General features: G+C 49.4%; 1 protein-coding gene across 2 annotated transcripts in view; it reads left to right on the forward strand.

Annotated features, from left to right (window-relative positions):
- Nucleotides 1-17660, forward strand: part of OPA3 (outer mitochondrial membrane lipid metabolism regulator OPA3) — a 56946-nt gene that overhangs the window by 34516 nt on the left and 4770 nt on the right. The window contains exon 2 of one of the 2 annotated variants that reach the window (XM_059045265.2): nucleotides 1761-5262. The exons of the other annotated variant lie outside the window; for it this stretch is intronic. Coding sequence (XP_058901248.1) covers nucleotides 1761-2197 — 437 coding nt within the window. The 3' untranslated portion in view covers nucleotides 2198-5262. Of the gene's footprint in view, nucleotides 1-1760; nucleotides 5263-17660 lie in introns of those variants that run through there. 2 annotated transcript variants of the gene reach the window in all.

The raw sequence follows: 17660 nt of genomic DNA on the forward strand, positions 1-17660 counted from the left end.
TCTGTTCATAAGTTCAGGTACCTGCAAAGGATATATCGGGTTGGCCAGTAGTTTCTGTAACATCTTATGGAAGGGCTTCCCTGGTGGCGCAGTGGTTAAGAATCCGCCTGCCCGTGCAGAGGACACAGGTTCGAGCCCTGGTCCAGGAAGATCCCACGTGCCGCGGAGCAACTAAGCCCGTGCGCCACAACTACTGACCCTGTGCTCTAGGGCCCGCAAGCTACAACTACTGAGCCCGCGTGCCACAACTACTGAAGCCCGCGCACCCAGAGCCTGTGCTCTGCAACAAGAGAAGCCACCGCAGTGAGAAGCCCGCGCACCACAACTTAGAGTAGCCCCCGCTCGCCTCAACTAGAGAAAGCCCGCGCACAGCAATGAAGACCCAACGCAGCCAAAAATTAATTAATTACTTAAAAACAAAAAACGTCTTATGGAAAAACCCAAACAAACTTTTTGGCCAGCCCAGTAATTTCTGGTGTGTTAAGAATACTGAAAATTGTAAGCACCTGGAGCATCCTTTCTTTGAAGTCTCTAATGCAATCCACACACTCTTGTGATGTGGTGCCTGCCAATGTCCAGTTTATAAGAAAAAAAAATGAGCAAGCTCTTTGTCTACAGTCGGAAATTTTACATTGTTCCTTGTCCTTGAACTTATATTTACAGTTCTGTTTCCCACAGAATTCTATCTAATAAATGATGTATCAGCAATCAAAATATGTACAGAAATTCTTTAATTTCCTGAGACCATAAGATTCTAAATGTTAAAATCTCTTCTCCTGGATTGAATTACCTTTAAAATTATTAGTCCACAATTAATTTAAAACATTTTATATTTTATGCATTTTCACGGATAATTATTAAACGTTAAAAGTAAAATGATATGTAGGAAATGAATCTCCAAATGAGCTAGAAAACAGGGCATCCCCAGTAATCCCATGTATCCTTGGATGAATGTTAACTATTACAGAAGTGAGTCAGGGTTCAGCATCAATTCAGCCTTGGTTTCTAAGACTCAGATGCTGAGAATCTTCCTTCACAAAGGAACAGCTGGGCAAGCGAGTTTTCGTTGCAGCAGCATCAGTCACCTCTGAGCTTCTTCCAAGGTACGTGGCCAAAACCTCGCCGTGAAGAGCTCAGAGTTCTTTCTAGCTCCATCTTCAGGGCCGGTGAAGGTCTAGGCTGGGAGGCGCCAGACTTGCGCAGAGGGTTGGTCACCCTGTGTTCGTCGCTTAGCATCGATTCCTACATTTCTGTTGCCGTTTCTTTGGATCCAGGAGGTCCCTCTCCGTCGCAGCCCTGATTTTGCATTTGGGGAAGATCTGGAAAGAGAGGGGGTCTGCCTTCTTGGCAGTGGGTGGGGCGACGGTGCCAGGGGAGGCGGCTCGAGGGAGCGAGCTAAGCTTCCAGCGGCTGACCCTTTCTTTACACCTCCCTGGGAGTTTGCAGCCTGGGAGCTCCTAGTGAGCTTCCAGGGGCTTGGTCCCAGTCTCAGGACCTCCCCTCTGGGGCAGAGTTTCTCATTCCTGGCTCCTTGCCAGAATTTTCTGGGAGACTTAAAAAGATGCTCTGAAGTTCACCCCAGCGGGGGGTGGGGACTGGCATTCCTAGGACCAGTCCAGGTGCAGGGGTCTTATTTAAAGTGCCCCCTGGTGATTTGGGCTGCTGTGTCCCCATTTCTCCCACCTGGACACCAAGGCGTGGAGGGGCGGTGTTGGCAGGGGGGCTGCCCGTGCACGACCTGACCCCTGTCTTCCCCGCAGTGTACCACTGGGTGGAGATGCGGACCAAGATGCGTATCATGGGCTTCCGGGGCACGGTCATCAAGCCGCTGAACGAGGAGGCAGCCGCCGAGCTGGGCGCCGAGCTGCTGGGCGAGGCCACCGTCTTCATCGTGGGCGGCGGCTGCCTGGTGCTGGAGTACTGGCGCCACCAGGCGCACCAGCGTCACAAGGAAGACGAGCAGCGCGTCGCCTGGGACGCGATGCGGGACGAGGTGGGCCGCCTGGCGCTGGCGCTGGAGGCCCTGCAGGCGCAGGTGCAGGCGGCGCCGCCGCGGGGCGCCCTGGAGGAGCTGCAGGCGCAGCTGCAAGAGGTGCGCGCCCAGCTCTGCGCCCCAGACCCGCCGCCCGCGCCCCAGGCAGAGCCCACGTCCCAGGAAGTGTCCTCCTCCGGGGAAAAGGAGCCTGCCAAAGCCTGAACTTAGACGTGGCCCTGTGTGCCCTGATGTGGCCTTCTCCCTGCGTTACCCCTCCCTGTGCTGGCCCACTGGAAACCGCCGGGGTGTGGATGGAACTTGGCTTAGGTCACCCCATACTGACCCGTGGTACCTTCCCCTGCGACCAGCCCCCAGCAGGTGAAGCGTTCCGGCATAGCCGCCTGCAGCCTCGCGCTCATTTGGTACAGTCCGCAGTGCTGTCTCTGCAGCCCGCTCCAGACCACACAGACCTCTGGGGTCCCAGCCAGCAGGACAACATGCTCACTCCTGACAGAAGAAGAAATGGAGCCGGACTTGAGCCAAATCAACCTATCAGCCCTCCATTTACTTGATCAATGTTACTTTTCCCCGGGACTCTCAGCCTTCACATCGGAATACCTCCTTCCCTTTGTCAGTTGGTACAGGCTGGCGTAAGGAAACGCGGTGTCTTTCAGTGAGCTTCTGCCTCTTCCACCTTCTAAGGTGGGCTTTGTCTGGGCATCACTCCTCTTATGAGGGGGAAAAAAAGGATCTTGGCTTGCAGGTGATCCATCAAATATTACACCTTTCACCTTAACCTGAGCCGTGGTACCTTCCCCTGAGACACTCAAATGGAATATTCCAACGGGAGTCTCCTCATCCTTCAGTCTACGGCACAGCCCACTGGAATGGCCCTGCAGGGTCTCCTGGTAACGCCCTACCAGCCCTGCTTCTGGTGGAAAATCGATCCTGTCTGTGGCCAGTCCGACCGGTCTCAGCCTCAGCCCCTGTTAACCCGTCCTCAGAGTCCGTGGGCCTTTCCTGACGTGTCCTTTCCTACCTTCCGCACTGTCTTCTTCAGTGGCCTCTCTCGGGACTGCCGGCCACGATCACAGCCCCCGTGTTCCATCAAATCAATAGATCTCTGTGCTGTTGCCTTCCTTCCCTGCAGCTCTGGACTGGTCCAACTGTCCCCCTCCTGCCTCCATAACCCCCTCTAGCCCGCTGGGCTAGGCCACCAGTTGGTCTTACCTTTGTTGTTTAGTTTCCAGGGCTGCCATAACAAATGACCACAAACTCGGTGGCTTAAAACAACAGGAGGGAGGCCACAGCAGTGAGAGGCCCACGTACCGCAAAACAGAACAAAACAAAAGAGGAGTTGATTCTTTCACAGTTCTGGAGGCCAGAGATCTGGCCTTGCCTCTTCAGCTTCTGTTGGCCTCAGGCATTCCTTGGCTGGGGCCCCCCTATCTCCAGTCTCTGCCTCCATCTTCACCCGGCCTTCTTTTGCTCTGTCTCTTGGAAAGACTCCTGTCATTGGATTTAGGGCTTACCCTAAATCTAGGATGATTTCACTTCGAAATCCTTAACCGAATTACATCTACAAAGACCCTCTTTCCACGTAAGCTCCCATAACTCTCCCTGGGTTAGGATGTGGACACATCTTTTGGTGGGCCACCATTTAACCCACTCCACCTCCCCACCCCAGGAGTACGCTGGGACTCCTGCCAACCCCATGGGCATTCAGGGAACCACAAGGGTGAGAGGAACAGTCCAGGAACCACCATTCATTACCTGGAGTCTCTTCCAGGACTCACCTCTGAAGCGGGAGGGGTCTGGGCCCCACCAGTCTGCATTCTGTCTTTCAGACTGTAGATGTTTCCCAATTAAAAGAGCCCTGGAGGGAGGAAGTCATCTGAAGGATGTGTCAAAGAATCATGATCTGATCTCCAGAATGAGTACAAGCCTCATTAAAATTCGGAGAGAAGCTGAGAGGGTTCTGATGGGGGTGAGTGGTAGAGCATCGTCCAAGATGGGGAAACTGAGGCCCAGAGGAAGCAAAGGGACTTGCCCAAGGCCAACGAGCCAGTGGGGTGACGAAGCAGTAAGAGCAGAGGCAGGGAGGGAGGTGGAGAAAGGATGCAGGGTGCTGAGGGCACTGGTACCGGAAAAGGAGGAAGATGAGAGGGAGGCGGGTTACTGGGAGGGGGGCAGAGAGCTCTACACAGAGGCCAAAGGCACCCCAGGGGCAGCGTTGAGAGTGGGGGGGCACAGTTCTCTGTCAGAAGAGCCCCAGATTACACCCAAGATCTTAGCATTCAATGAATGAGGTTAGACCCATTCCACCTGGCCCGTCTCCCAGCAGCTCTAGGCGAAGTGGGAGGGGCCAGCTTTCTCTCCCTTCCTCCCTCACCTCACGTCCCCAGCGGAGTGAAAATACTCTGGACCCAAGACCTACCCAGCTAGAAAACCAAGAAACCAGGGTTCTGAAACAGCATCTTAATTCCTTCTAGAAGAGCCCCCTCTGATGTGGAGGGAGCTGAGGGAGGTGGGCCCCGGGTAGGGGTGTCTTTAAAATTGGAAGTGACTTGAGTGGGTTAAATGACGAGGGGAAGAAGGCAAGAGACAGAGCTACCACTGGATGATGGGGTGATTGATGGAGCCAGGTGAGCGGGCTTAGTGCCTGTTGCCATGGTTACCCCAGGGCAGTCCACTCTGGCACTGACACATCTCTGGAGCACGGGTTGCTGGAGGCCAGGGACTGTTTTACTGCCCTCCCCGCATCATGTCAAGGTCAGTGACCCACCTTGTCAGTGAGGTGTGGTCATTACCAAAATCGGTGGAGTTCATTGAGCTCTGGTTAGGTGCGAGGCACTGATCTAAGTGCTCTACGTAAGTCCCCATAACATTTTCTTTGTTGCCTTGATGAGGAAACCGAGGCACAGAGAGGGAAAATCACCTACCCAAGGTCACACAGGCGGGGAAGGAGCAGAGGCGGGGTGTGAAGACGAGCAGTCGGTCAGAACCCGTAACCCCTGCGCCACCCTGACCCTGATGTAGCGCTGCTCTCACGTCCCCGAGACTCGGAACTCAGCCCTGACGTGTGCTTGCGTGTGGCGAGACCTCGTGGGATGCCTCCGCCTCACCCACTGGGTGGGGGTGGGATCAACATGTGTGGAGGTGGGAGGAGCCCCCTCTCAAGACGCACAAGGCCAGAGGGTGCTTCACTGCTCTGGTTTCCCGCTAGCTAAACTTTCGTATACATTTGTGACTTGGGGGGAGGGGTTAGAATAAATGTGTAATCCAAATTGGTTGCCTTCAAGTTGATGCATTTTTTTCCCCATATTTATTTATTTATTTATTTATTTATTTATTTTCCTGTACGCGGGCCTCTCACTGTTGTGGCCTCTCCCGTTGAGGAGCACAGGCTCCGGACGCGCAGGCTCAGCGGCCACGGCTCACGGGCCCAGCCGCTCCGCGGCACGTGGGATCTTCCCGGACCAGGGCACGAACCCGTGTCCCCCGCATCGGCAGGCGGATTCTCAACCACTGCGCCACCAGGGAAGCCCTCCCCATATTTAAAAAAACAGCCCCGTTAACCTGAGAAAAAATATCCTTCGTTTATTCTTTCATTCAAGAAACTGTCACCGATGGGACTTCCCTGGTGGCGCACTGGTTAGGACTCCACGCTCCCAATGCAGGGGGCCCGGGTTTGATCCCTCGTTGGGGAACTAGATCCCACAACTATGGAGCCGGCGAGCCTCAACTAAGGAGCCCACCTGCTGCAACTAAGACCCGGCGCAACCAAATAAATAACTATTAAAAAAAACAAAATAACTGGCCGAGGTGCCCACCATGTTCTGTGCAGTGCTGGGGTCCCAGCCGTGACCGAGACAGCCCCAACCCTGCCCTCGTGCGGGCTCGCAGTCCAGTGGGGGGACGGATGCACATACAGACATTTCTTTTCCGATGTTACCTGCCCTGTGGTTATTTGGGAAGAAGGGACCAGGCTGAACCCCAGCTCCTCCCCTCCTGAGGCACTCAGGGCTTTAGGGCATTAAAAAAACAGAAACTCTTAAACACTGGCTCTCAAAAGCCTCATGGGGTGTCTCAAGGGCTCTGCTTCTCCCATCCCGTGGCAGGCCCCATCGTCCTCTGTGCTGGTTCCCCCGTCGGGAAGGCCCTTGCCTGGGGAGAGCCATCCCAGGGGAAGATTGACTTCATAGCCCATCTCTGAGCTGGCCACCGGTGCTGTGACTCCAGCCCGGGGCCCCCCAGCCCCAGTAGACAGAGGGAGAGGAGAAGCATGTCCAGAGGAGAATCCAGAGGGCATCAGCCACCCGCTCGCTAGACAAATGTTGACTAAGCACCTGCTGCGTGCCTGGCCCCATTCTAGTAGCTGGGAGTCAGCCAGGAGCAAGACAAGGTCACCGCCACCACGGAGCCAACATCTAGTGCAGGGAAGCCGACAGTAGAGAAAAATGATCCAGTGTCGGGGTGATGAGGGCTGAGAAGAAAGAGTTCGGGAGTAATAGGGATGGCTGATTTCGATCAGGTGCTCGGGGAGGAAGTGACACTCGAGAGGAGCTGCCAGAGAGTGTTGTTAGTATCTACAGAGGCCCTGAGGCAGGTGTGGGATCAGCCTTTCCCTGGAACGGCGGCGGGAGGATCTGCTGTCAGAATCGAGCCGGGGTTAGCGGACCGGACCGAGGGCCTGGCGCTGCCTGTGTTTGGGAGCAAAGATGTATTGGGACATAGCCACACCCATGTGCTTGTGTATAATTTTTATGGTTGCTTTTGCACGGCAATGACAGATTTGAGTCATCTGCGATAAATACCACAGGGCCTTCAAAGATGCAAATATTTATTGTCAAGGCCTTTCCGTAAAGAGTTTACGGACCCTAGGACAGAGTAAGCAAGGGGAGACGGATGGGCGAGGGGCTCAGGAGCTGGCCCCCTTTGGCCTCAGTTGGCACAGCTCTGGAGGGTCTTACCAGCTCCGATGCCCCACCGGGTGGCCTCTTGGGCCTCCCTATCCGCTCCTGCTTCCGTCACTCCCCACCCACAGGGGCTACTCCCTGGAGACGCCGCAATAACGCCGCTGTTCGAGGATCTCAGAGTCTCCCCCTCGGTCTAGGGCAGCACCATGAGACGCACAGTTTATATAGTCCGCCATATTCATATTTATATAGTGATTCACAATTCACCCTATATACCTAGGATAAACGCTGTGTAATTCATGCATGGTGTGACATAATGGAATATAATGCCACATATAATGGAATATAAAAATATTTTTTGTGCAACGTCACATGACATTATATATTCCATGTTGTGTGTGTTGTGTGTGTATTTATTTACCATTGGAATGAAAATTTCGCTAAATAACTACCTTTAATATGTGCAGTTGGGCTTCCCTGGCGGCGCAGTGGTTGAGAATCCGCCTGCCGATGCAGGGGACGCGGGTTCGTGCCCCGGTCCGGGAAGATCCCACATGCCGCGGGATGTGAGCCGTGGCCGCTGAGCCTGCGCGTCTGGAGCCTGTGCTCCGCAACGGGAGACGCCACAGCAGTGAGAGGCCCGCGTACCGCAAAAGAAAAACAAAAAAAATGTGCAGTGCAGTTTGATATTTCCTGTTGTATTGCATTTCATGAAGAAAAACTACAGCTGTATATAGATGTATCATATATACTTAATATGTATCATAACCATATAAAATCTGTTGTGTGTATTATAACATGATAATATATATCAGCATCATATATATCATATATTAATATCATATATTACATATCTTGTTAGAACAAAAGTTTCGCTAAACAATAATCGCCTTTACCGTGTGCAACGCACTCTGTTACTTTCTATTCACTTTTATTCTATTTCACAAAGAAAAGCATACACATATGTATGGATTATACAAACCTACATAAAGCGGGCTGCCTTGGGCCACGGCGAAGACTTTGGCTTTCACTGGGGGGCGAGCAGGAACCACGGGAGGTGCTCTGAGCAGAAGAGGGGTGTGAGCTGGCTTAGTTTCAACAGGATCCCCAGACGCCCTATGGGGGGCAAAGGTGGAAGCCGCCAGCCCAGCGCAGAGGCAGCTGTGATTGTCCAAGCGGGAGGCGACGGTGGCTGGACCAGGCGGAGACAATGGAGGTAGACATAAGTGGGATTCTGGGCATATGAATATATCAGAGATGGAGCAGACAGGATTTACTGAGTGACGGGAGGTGGGGAGTCATTGATAGCTTCCGGGTTTTTGCTCTGCGCATGGACAAGGGACATACTGGTGCTGAGATGGCGAGGCTGCAGCAGAACCAGTGTGAGGTGGTACGGATAGCCTTGCCCTTCCCTAGCCCCTGGTCGCCTCAGGTTTGGGAGCCCTCTGGCAGCCTTTGGTTATTTGTTCTGCACTGCAGCCGGCGGGGCCTGGAAAGACAGTCCTGGTCTCTCTCCTCGCGCTGTGAAACTGACATTCTTTATCTCGCAGGCGCCTCCATCAGGGCATGCTATTGGAGTCCACTTGGGACATCCTGGAGGAAGGAGGCAGCTGGAGGTGGTGGGCTCGGACTTGGGACTCTGGTCTTAGGGCTGTCCTCACCCCTGGAATGGCAGCGCCCAGGCCAGGCTTCCCAGAGGCGCCTCCACTAAGTAAGGGCTGATATGGACCTGGGGGAGGGGGTACCGCGGGGTCCATCTCGTCCAAGATGCCTGCCTCACTCGGAGGCCACATCCTTGTGCCTTGATACTTATTATATTTTGATAGTCTCTTCCTAGAGTTCAGCCATTCCAGAGAAACCAAAGTCCCCTCCCTGAAAGGAATCCTGTCTCTGGTTTGGGGGCAATGTTGGCAGAACCCTTTTGGGAGTGATGCCACCTTTGTGGGCATGGACGCTGTCCCCCTCTTCCCTCTTGTGAGTGATCTGCACACACCTCTCTGGCCAGCGTGAACCTTTCCTCAGGGAGATGCCAAGTGCTGAAAGAACCGCATAAATTACAGACATTTATAGTTAATATAAAAATGCCCCCTAGGGCTTCCCTGGTGGCACAGTGGTTGGGAGTCTGCTTGCCGATGCAGGGGACGCGGGTTCGTGCCCCGGTCCGGGAAGATCCCACGTGCCGCGGAGCAGCTGGGCCCGTGAGCCGTGGCCGCTGAGCCTGCGCGTCCGGAACCTGTGCTCCGCAGTGGGAGAGGCCACAACAGTGAGAGGCCCGCATACCGCAAAAAAAAAAAAAAAAAAAAAATGCCCCCTAAAAGCTCTGCGAAGTGTCAGAGGAACTGTCAACACTTGCAATTATCAAACTTAAAGATTTTTCAACCCAAACAAGTGCACAGTGGAATTTCATTCTTCTTTTAATTTGCATTTTCTTGTTTTACCTGTAGGCTGAGCGTCTTTTCGGCCATTTATTGGACGTTGGTTCTGCTTTTGAAAAATGCCTGTTTTCATTGTCTGAAATTAATGTTCGTTTCTGGTGTGTTTTGTCCTACTGAAGTTTTTTTTCATTTTTAAGTAACTGAACCTATGAGTCTTTTTTCTTTCAGGCACTTGTTTTTTCTGTCTTTATTTGAGAAGGGCTGCTCAACCCCAAGAATTTGTATCTCCAACTCTCCCTCCTTCTAATATTTGTATTGACGTTTTCTTTGTGCTTGTCATTCACTGAGCTTGTGTTGCATTGTGTTTTGGTTCCTAATGAGTATGAGGTTGGGATCTGCGTTCTTCAGTTTCTAAATGTATGGCTGGCTGACATCTCGAAGTGCATGGAATGGCCCATCCTTTCCCTCCTCTCCTGAGACTGGACAGCAGCATTCGCTGTGTTCCCCGGACACAAGTACCTTTTTCTCAATCCTGTTCTGTCAACCGTTTGTCCGTCCTGCACCAACACCAGGTCTTTTGAATGCCAAGAGCTTGAAAATATTTTTTGGTCTCTTCAAGGCAACCTGCCAGTCTCGTTCTTATTTTCAAACTTACCTGAGTTATTCCTGTGCCTTTGCCCCTTGATATGCATTTTTGAAGATTAAGAGACTTTACTTTTTTTTTGGGGGGTGGTACGCGGGGCTCTCACTGCTGTGGCCTCTCCCGTTGCGGAGCACAGGCTCCGAACGCGCAGGCTCAGCGGCCATGGCTCACGGGCCCAGCCGCTCCGTGGCATGTGGGATCCTCCCGGACCGGGGCTCGAACCCGCGTCCCCTGCATCGGCAGGCGGACTCTCAACCACTGCGCCACCAGGAAAGCCCTGTACATCTTTTATAATAAAGCTGTAATTGTACGTATAACGTTTTCAGGGGGTTCTGTGAGTCATTCTAGCCAGTTATTGAATCTGAGAGAATTGTGGGAGCCCTGAATTTGCAGCCAGTGAGTCAGAAGTGAACATGGCCTGAGAAGCCCACTTGTGGCTGATGTCTGGAGCATGGGCAGTGTCGTGGGACTGAGCCCTTACCTTGTGGGGTGTGCACTAACTCTGGGTGATTATCATCAGGATCGTATTGCAGTACACCCAGTAGGTGTTGACCAGTTGGGAGTGAAATAGAGCAGGACCTAAACCAATTTCTCATTACCAAGTTACCTTTTTTTTTCAGACTGTGGCAAGACATACATAACATAAAATTCATCATTTTAACCATTTTTAAGTGTACAATTCCGTGGCATTAAGTACATTCAGAGATTCACAGTGTTGTGCAACCATCACCATCTATTTCCGGAACTCTTTCATCATTCCAGACAGAAACTCTTTGACTCTTAAATAACCAAGTTAGCTGCAAATAGGGGCCCTTATTCCCCTCTTCAGAAAGTAATTACAGGGATAATAAATTACTGCTATTCTTTGACTCTTTGAAGGGGAGGAACAAGGGGTTCTTCCGGAGGGAAGTGAGACGGAAAAGGAAGGAAGTCTTCACAGGCTTACGTTAGTGAGCGGTTTACTTGTGTGAGTCCCGGGGTCTCAGCCTTGCAGGGACCCTCCAAGAGACAGTGAATGAGGGACCCCAGAGTTTGCCCCCTCGCCCCTCCAGGTTTCCCATGAGTTTTGAGTTTTAAGCTTAGAAGATGGACGTATCACACACCAAACAGTGGCCCCACTTCTACTTGACCTGGAAGGCAGCATCAGGACGCCTTGATGATTGGAAGGAAAGGACCTTCCCAAACAGCCATGCTAGGCAGAGGGGTGTCCTCGGGGACCATGGGCTAAATCTTTGTGCCTTCCATCCTTAGCTTCTTAAGAATAATTCCTGGAAATGACGCCGCTGGATCTGATCATGCATATGTTTTGAATTTGCCTCTTTGATTTAACAAACAAGTCATCAGTGTTCATAGGAGAAAATTTAAAAATCATAGACCACCACCAAACCCATCTCGCAGAAGTAATCGGCTCCTACATTTTGGAGTATTTTCCACACATACTATTTATTTGTTTGTTTGTTTGTTATTTATATTTCAGTTTTCCCCAATATTTTATTTGGAAAATTTTTCAAACCTACAGAACAATGGAAAGAAATACACAATCAACACAAAAGTGCCCTTACTGGATCCATCCCTTGTTCACACTGTGTCCTGTTTATGTCCTTCAAATATCTAGGTCTACATCTATACCCATGTTTATGTCTTCTATCATGCTGCTATAACCAAATACCATAGGCTGGGTGGCTTAGACGACAGATATATATTTTCTCACATTCTGGAGACTGGGAAGTCCAAGATCAAGGTGCTGGCAGATTCAGTTCCTGATGAGGACCCTTTTCCTGGCTTGCAGACGGCCGCCTTCTCATTGTGCCCTCACAAGGCAAAGAGAGAGAGCGAGCCCTGGTGTCTCTTCCTCTTCTTATAAGGACACTAATCCCATCATGGGGTCCCTGTCCCCAAGACCTCATCTAAACCTAATTACCTCCCAAAGACCCCACTTTCAAACACCATCACATTGGGGGTAAGGGCTTCAACATATGGATTTGGGGGGGCACACAAACATTTTAGTCCGTAACAGTTTACATCTATACCTTTGTCTCTATATATACACAGATTTTCTTGCTGAATCATTTGAAAGTAATTTGCAGATGCCATGGCACTTTCTCCTTAAATTTTTTTTTTTTTTTTTTTTTTTGCCATGCTGTGCGGCTTGCGGAATCTTAGTTCCCCGACCAGGGATCGAACCTGAGCCCTCGGCAACGAAAATGCCAAGTCCTAACCACTGGAATGCCAGGGAACTCCCCATCCTTAAAAACTGAAGCAAGTATCTTCTAAGAATAAGGACCTTCTCCCACATAATCCACAAACCACTAATACACTAAGAAAATGATTAATAATTTCATAATGGCATTTAAGAAACTGCTTCTTTTCAAATTTCTCCAACAATGTCAAAGTGTCTTTTGCAGATTTTTTCCCCTCCAATCCAGGATCCAATCATGATCCACAAATTATATTTTATAGTCACATCTCTTTAATCTTTAAAAATCAAAGACAGTTCCTTAGCTCTTTTTGGATTTTTATGACTTTGGGTTTTGGGAACTTCCAGCTCAGTTGCCCTGTAGCAAATGACCCACACTCTGGACCACAATTAGATTCAGAGTGAACATTTTCAGCAGGAAAACGATGTGTGTGGTGCTGTGTCTTTCCCTTGGCAACTCCATTGGGACACGATGTCGGTGTGTCCTGTTTCTGATGATGCTGCGTTTGTTCAGTTGGTTCAGGTGACGGCCACCAGGTCTGCCGCTGGAAAAGCGCTCTTTGCCCTTTTGTAATTGGTCAGTAGTTTATTTATTCATTCATTGATTCATTCATTCATTCATTTATGTTTTTAGCAAATATTCCGTGAATATCATCTCTGTGCCCAGTCCTGTGCTAGGCAGGGCTGTGCTGGGGACACAGTGGTGACCAAGACACTCTGGACCCTGCCTTCTCGGGACTCCTGGGTCACGAGGGAGACAGTCCATCCACAGATAGTGACGAACCAGAGTACGTGGACCTGGGGTGGGGGAACCCGCATAAATCGTGATGGACCCAGCCTGGGTGGGTGAGGGGGCAAGGATCCAGGATAACAGTGCTCAGGTCCCACGAGTGTTGTGTCTGTGCGTGTGCACGTGTGTAATTACACTAAACGTTTATTTTTATTCTCAGTTTAAAGAACAAAAACATTCTCTAAGGCTTATCATCCAAAGCAGCAATTCCCAGCCCCACGCTACCCACTCTGTACCCTTTCTCCTGCCACAAACTCCTTCGGTCCTTTTTCTCTGTTTCTAAGTAGGTGCTTATCCTGCCTTATCTCGGATTTTTTTTTTGTCAAAGCAGCTTTAAGTGAGGTATAAGCTTTAAGTGAGAGGTATAAGTGACACACAATACAATGCACGTATATAAAGTGTATAATTTGATGGTTTAAATTTTTTAAAAATTGTATTCGAGTGCAGTTGATTTACAGTATTTAAATATCTATTTTTTCTATATATAAAATACCCCGTCTATGTACAGTAGTGTGTAGTATTTGATGTTCTGACACACGTATGCACCCGTGAAACCACCACCACATTGAAGATAGTAGACACATCTCATCACTTCCCGGTCTCCTTAAGCCCCTCCCCCTGCCCCCCTCCCCTCTCCCCTCCCCCAGGCAACCACTGAGCAGCCCCCTCAGGCTGCAGATCACAAGCGTCAGGCTGCACTCATAGAAAACAACCTATGGTTACCAAAGGGGAAAGGGGGAGAGGGACCAATTTGGAGTTTGGGATTAACAGATACACACTACTGTATGTAAAATAGATAAACAGCAAGGTCCTACTGTACAGCACAGGGAACCGTGTTCAATATCTTGTAATAACCTGTAATGGAAAAGACTCTGAAAAAGATACATACGTATAACTGAATCACTTTGCTGTACACCTGAAACTGTCACAACATTGTAAATCAACTCTACTTCAATTAAAAAGATAAAAAACGTCAAGTTACAGGTCCCATGGAGGAAGCAGGATCCTTCCTCCACAGTTGTTGTTCTTTGGCTTCTTGCAGTGAGGGTAGCTCAGGCGGTGGCAGGAGCCGAAGCTGTGGCTGACGGTGCCCCTTGTGTGAGTTTTGCAGTTTTGGCTTTGGTTTTGGTTTTGGTTTTTCAATTGGTGTAAAATTCACACAGCATAGAATTAACCATTTTATCGTGAATAATTAAGTAGCATTTGTACATTCACCGCGTTGTACAACCATCACCTCTATCTAATTTTTTTTTTTTTTGCGGTATGCGGGCCTCTCACTGTTGTGGCCTCTCCCGTTGCGGAGCACAGGCCCCGGACGCGCAGGCTCAGCAGCCATGGCTCACGCGCCCAGCCGCTTCGCGGCACGTGGGATCCTCCCGGACCGGGGCACGAACCCGCGTCCCCTGCATCGGCAGGCGGACTCTCAACCACTGCGCCACCAGGGAAGCCCCATCACCTCTATCTAATTCCAAAACATTTTCATGACCCCCCATATAAGAGTTGGTACGCATTCAGTGGCTACCCCCCATCCCCTCCCTCTCCAACTCCTGGCCACCAGCAATCTGATTTCTATCTCTATGGATTTGCCTGTTCTGGACATTTCTTAGCAGTGGAATCATGCAATATGTGAACTTTTGTGTCTGGCTTCTTTCGACTTAGCATCATGTTTTCGAGGTTCATCCATGTTGCAGCAGGTCTTAGTACTCCGTTGCTTTTTATGGCTGGATAATATCCATCGTACGCATAGACCACTGTTTGTTTATCTGTACATCTGTCAATGGACATTTGGGTTGTTTCTCCTTTGGGCTATTGTGAATAGTGCTGTGTGAAAATGGAGGTAACTGGCAGTCATTTCTAGGCTTAGAGAATCTGTCTGGAGGGCAGTGGAGCATCGTGGAGGAGAGTGTGGGCTCTGACACTGAAATTCCTGGACTCAAGCCCTAGATCCACCTCATACTATTTGGGTGAGCTGGAGTTCACCGGATGTCTTTGTGCTCGACAACAGAACTTCCTTTGTGGGATTATTACAACATGGAAACAGTTAACACATGTAAAACACTTAGGGAGGCGCCTAGCTCAGAGGAATTACTAGCAAAGCACTGAATTTTTGTCATCATCAGTGAACACTCTGCATTGCCAGCAACAGAAGCCATCCTGGGCCAACGGAAGCAGAAAAAGAATATATTGGGAGGATATACTGGAGACCAAGGCTGGGAAAATCAGCAGGAATCTTGGAGGTGTATAGTTCAGGACACCAGTGTTGTCACCAAGAGACCCAAAATGTGTAATGGCACCTAGAACAGGGGTTCATTTCTTGCTTGCATTGCAGGCGAGTCACGTGGCAGGACAGCTCTCTTCCTCTGCTCAGTCGTTCAAGGACCCAGGCTGATGCAGTCCCACCATCTTCAGCTTGTGCCTTTCAAGGTCACCCTGGGGGTCATGTCCACTCTAGCCAGAGGTCAGTAAAGAGCATGAAGGGGGAGAGCACAGGTTTTATGGACCAGGACTGGAAGTGGCACTCTATTCACTTCACCTCAATTCCCCTTGCCGGGACTTAATGCCCTGGCCACACCTAACCCCGAGGGGCACTGGGAAATGTAGTCCCTGGTTGGGCCAACACTTGGCAGCAAGGCGTCTACCCCAGGTTGCCATGAGCACGAGACACTGGTGGACTCCTGAGGTCAGAGGACTGAGAGCACCACCCCACGTCCGCCCTTCACCTGCCATCCTCCCTCCTGCATGACTCCTAGGCACTCCTGGCATCCTTGATACCTTGCTCAAGATTTCAGGTCCAGGGACTTCCCTGGTGGCGCAGTGGTTAAGAAGCCACCTGCCAGTGCAGGGGACACGGGTTCGAGCCCTGGTCTGGGAAGATCCCGCAGGCCGTGGAGCAACTAAGCCCATGCGCCACAACTACTGAGCCTGCGCTCTAGAGCCCGTGTGCCACAACTACTGAAGCCCATGTGCCTAGAGCCTGTGCTCTGCAACAAGAGAAGCCACCGCAATGAGAAGCCTGCGCATTTGCACAGCAGCATTTGCCAATTTCAGTGGGAGAGACTCTACTTTTTGTTTGTTTGTTTAAACAGCTTTATGAGGTATAGTCTACATGCCATAAAATTCACCTGTCTTGAGTGGACAATTTATTTTTAGTAAACTTACATAGTCGTGCAATTGTTATCACAGTCATTTTAGAACATTTCCATCACTGAAAAGATCCCTCAGGTCCGTTAGCAGTCACTCCCCATTCTCCCCTCCCCCAGCCCCTGGCCAACACTAATCTGCTTTCTGTCTCTATGAATTTACCTATTCTGGACATTTCATATAAAAGAATCATACACTACGTGGCCTTCTGTGTCTGGCTTCCTTCGCTGCGCGTAATGTTTTCAAGATTCATCCCTGTCGTAACATGTATCAGTACTTTATTCCTTTTTATGTATTAATAATACTCCACTGTATAAATACACCAGATTTTGTTATCCATTCACAAATTGATGAACTTTGGGGTTGTTTCCACTTTTTGGCTGTTGTGAATAACGCTGATGTGGACGTGTGTGCAACTGGCCGTTGTTTTGAATACAGTTATTCTAGTGGGTGTGAAATGGAATCTCATTGTGGCTTTGACTGTTATTTCTCTGCTGACTTTTCTTTTTTTTTCGCTGTGCCATGTGGCTTTTGGGGATCTTAGTTCCCCGACCAAGGATTGAACCGGATCCCCCTGAAGTGGAAGCACCGAGTCCTGACTACTGGACTGCCAGGGAATTCCCAGCTATTGTTGGGTTTTAAGAGCTCTTTATATGTTCTGCAACAAGTCCTTTATCTGATATATGATTTGCAAATATTTTCTCCTAGTCTATGGCTTGCCTTCTCACTTTCTTAATCTTATAAAATTCCTTTTTATTTAACAACTTGTTCTGAGGTATGACTTACATGCAATAAACTGTACTTATTTTAAGGGTTCACTTTGATGGGTTTTATCACAGGTATTTGCCATGAAACCGTCACCATAGTTAAAAATATTTCCTTCACCCCCCAAATTGCCTTGTGTTCCTGTGCAGTCCATCCCTCCCGCCATACCTGACCTCAGGGAAGCACTGACGTGATTTCTATCACTGTGCCTTCATCAAAATCCTTTTTTCCCCAAATGGCCAAAAAATATAATTGTTATTCTTTTTGAACTGATTTTTTACTTTTAATTGTGAAATATTGCAGACATAGAGAAAATACTGTAACAAACACCCACGTACCTACCACTTAGAATTAATAGATATTAACATTTTGCCCTATTTGCTTTGAGTTTTTTTCCCTTTTTTAGGGACTAAAGCTAAAAAGCCTCACCCCATTTCTCACTCCTTCCTCCTTCATCTGTCCTGAAGTTGCCAAGTATTATTCCATGTGAGACTTTATACTTTTCCTGAATATATACGTGTGTCCAGAGTGCACGTTCTTGTTTTTATCACGCTGTTTGTATCTTTTGGACCTTGTATTTCTTCTCGTTATGTTTGGGAGATTTTTCTGTGTTGAAATATATAAAGCTCATTCGTTCTTTTAATTTTTTCCTTTGCAAATCAAGAGATTTATTAGTAGTGAAATATTTCAGAAGTGTTGGTAAGTTGGCAAAAGCATGCCTGGGGATAGAAGACACTGCTAGGGAAGCAAACATGAGTAATTTTACCATTTTTGCTTTGTTTTGTTTTAACTACTGCGCTTGGCAAGCATAGCTTCATTTACAGATTGTGACATAAAATCCTCCTCAATTTCAGG

Source organism: Kogia breviceps, chromosome 18, assembly GCF_026419965.1.
Source record: "Kogia breviceps isolate mKogBre1 chromosome 18, mKogBre1 haplotype 1, whole genome shotgun sequence".
Taxonomy (NCBI): Eukaryota; Metazoa; Chordata; class Mammalia; order Artiodactyla; family Physeteridae; genus Kogia; species Kogia breviceps.